The 2,500-nt window shown below is 44.4% G+C and overlaps 1 protein-coding gene across 1 annotated transcript in view; it reads left to right on the forward strand.

Annotated features, from left to right (window-relative positions):
- Positions 1–2,500, forward strand: part of usp34 (ubiquitin specific peptidase 34) — a 140,822-nt gene that overhangs the window by 76,690 nt on the left and 61,632 nt on the right. Inside the window, exons 39-41 of the mRNA XM_055158681.1 lie at positions 1,004–1,128; positions 2,204–2,356; positions 2,477–2,500. The exon at positions 2,477–2,500 is cut by the window's right edge and continues 78 nt beyond it. Coding sequence (XP_055014656.1) covers positions 1,004–1,128; positions 2,204–2,356; positions 2,477–2,500 — 302 coding nt within the window. The remainder of the gene's footprint in view (positions 1–1,003; positions 1,129–2,203; positions 2,357–2,476) is intronic.

Here is a 2,500-nt window from a genome sequence, read left to right on the forward strand (position 1 = left end):
TTAGTCCTCCTCTTCAGTCCTGGAATCAGTCCTGGGTTAGTCCTGGTTTAGTCCTGGTTTAGTCTTGGTTCAGTCCGTGGTGTGGGCAGCGCAAAAGTTTGATATAATCTCGGGTTAACGGGCAGGTGATGGCAGGTGATGGCAGGTGCGGGCAGGTGCAGGCGGGTGCGGTGCGGTCCTGTCCTGCGTGGGTGCGAGTCTCCAAAAATGGACCCATGCAGGACTCTGCGCTGTAGGACTCCGTTACAGAATTACTGAATCATTGGTTCGTTACATAAAAATAACAAAAGTCTGAGAAAAATTGTATAAAGTTTGTGTTGAGGAGTTTTACAGATTTAAAACAGATAGAATAATTAAAAAATATAAAGTTGACTACTTCACAGATTTCACCTGTCGTGGTTTATTTTTTAGAACTTAACCCCCACGATAAACGAGGGAACACTGTATCACAATTTTTGACTAATCTGTTTACCCAAAAAGTGTTTGCAAATGACCATAAAACCAAAAAATTCAGCAATAACGAGAGTACGAAAATGCGCAATCTTACACACTATTTTCACAATTTTAGTTACCCCAAACATCCCAAACCGGGTGTGTCCCAGTTTAGAATTTTGTAAACCTGATCACACTCGTCTAGGATCCTCTACGTGATTTTCTTCTCAAATAAAATAAAACGTATCTTGCCCCTGTGCAGTTATATTGTATAAGCAGCTCTTAAGAACAAAATAAGTCCATTGTGTAAAGTCTGTATTTAATTTTACAGCGTTTTTTGGTCATAGAATCAGGAAATGCGCTTTGTCGTTGTTGTGAAAAGCTTTTATAAACTCTTTGTGGTGAATAATTAGGCGAGAAATAACTTGAAGCTCACTGCAAACTGTTTGAAATGGATTACTTCTGGTTTTTCCATTTTTAAGACGGTAAAAATCATCAGTTTCGTCCCAGGTTCAGTTCCGTTTATGATGATATTGATTTGTTTTTTTGTTTTTTTACATTTCTCTTCCAGTGACGCATTACTCCATGTGGCTGCTGGTCAGTTGGGCTCACTGCTCCTCGTCGGTAAAGTCGAGTTTGGCCGACAGCGAGCACCTGCACGACTGGCTCAAGAAGCTCACCCTGCTCATCCCGGAGGTACAGAAACACACTCCGCAGCTGTTACCGTGACGACGCAACGCACACATTAGCAAACACTGCCAGAAAGTTGTAAGAAAACATAAGAAAAAAAACAGGAGTCTGGGATCAATATGAGCGTTGTCACGGTTCTGTTCTGGAGTTTGATTGACCGAAAAACTGTTCAAATGAAACTCAGATTAAAGTCTAATTTGAGTAACAGAGCTTCAGACAGAGCTACTACTGTTACTACTACTATTACTGTTACTGTTACTACTAAGACTACTACTACGGTTATTACTCCTACGGTTATTACTACTACTATTATTACTTCTACTACTACTACTACTATTACTACTGCTACTACTGCTACTACTACTACTACTACTACTGCTACTACTTACTACTACTATTACTATTACCACTACTGTTATTACTACTACTATTATTACTACTACTGTTATGGCTACAACTACTACTACTACTACTACTACTACTACTACTACTACTACGGTTATTATTACTATTACTACTACTGTTATTACTACTACTGCTATTACTACTACTGTTATGGCTACTACTACTACTACTACTACTACTACTACTACGGTTATCTCTATTACTACTACTATTATTCCTATTACTACTACTGCTACTGTTACAGCTACTACAACTACTACTACTAGTACTACTGTTATTACTACTACTACTGGAGATTTCTGGAGTTGTCAGATTATTGAAAGACTCTCATCTCCATGTCTCCCTGTCTCTGTCTCTGTCCCTCCCTGTCTGTCCCTGTCCCGTCCCTGTCCCTGTCCCTCTGTCCCTCCCTGCCCCTGCCCTGTCCCTGTCTCCCTGTCTCTGTCTGTCTCTGTCTCTGTCCCTGTCCCCCTGTCTGTCCCCTCTGTCTCTGTCCCTGTCCCTCTGTCTGTCTCTGCCGTCCCTGCCCCTGTCTCTGCCCTGTCCCTGTCCCTGTCCCTCTGTCTCTGTCTCTGTCCCTGTCTCTGTCCCTGCCCCTGCCTCTGTCCCTGCCCCTGTCTCTGTCCCTGCCCCTGTCTGTCCGTCTCTGTCCCTGCCCCTGTCTCTGTCCCTGCAGCCCGCGGTCCGTCATGAAGCCTGTAACGGTCTGTATAAACTCTCCCTGTGTGGCCTGGAGGGGGGAGAGTCCATCAACCGCTCCTTTCTGCTGCTCGCCGCCTCCACGCTGCTCAAGTTCCTCTCAGACGCCCAGGCCCTCAAACCTCTGCGGGTGAGTACTGACCTCTGAACTCTGACCTCTGACCGGGTGAGCCTCAGAGCGGGTCTAATGCCTTGGCAGAGGTCTGGATTCAGTGCTTTGTGCAGTGACATAAAAGAGTTTGTGTTTCAGGCGGAGGATTACGAGGAGGAGCCT

Source organism: Boleophthalmus pectinirostris, unplaced genomic scaffold (genome assembly GCF_026225935.1).
Source record: "Boleophthalmus pectinirostris isolate CB_2022bp ecotype Guang Dong unplaced genomic scaffold, ASM2622593v1 HiC_scaffold_22, whole genome shotgun sequence".
NCBI lineage: Eukaryota > Metazoa > Chordata > Actinopteri > Gobiiformes > Gobiidae > Boleophthalmus > Boleophthalmus pectinirostris.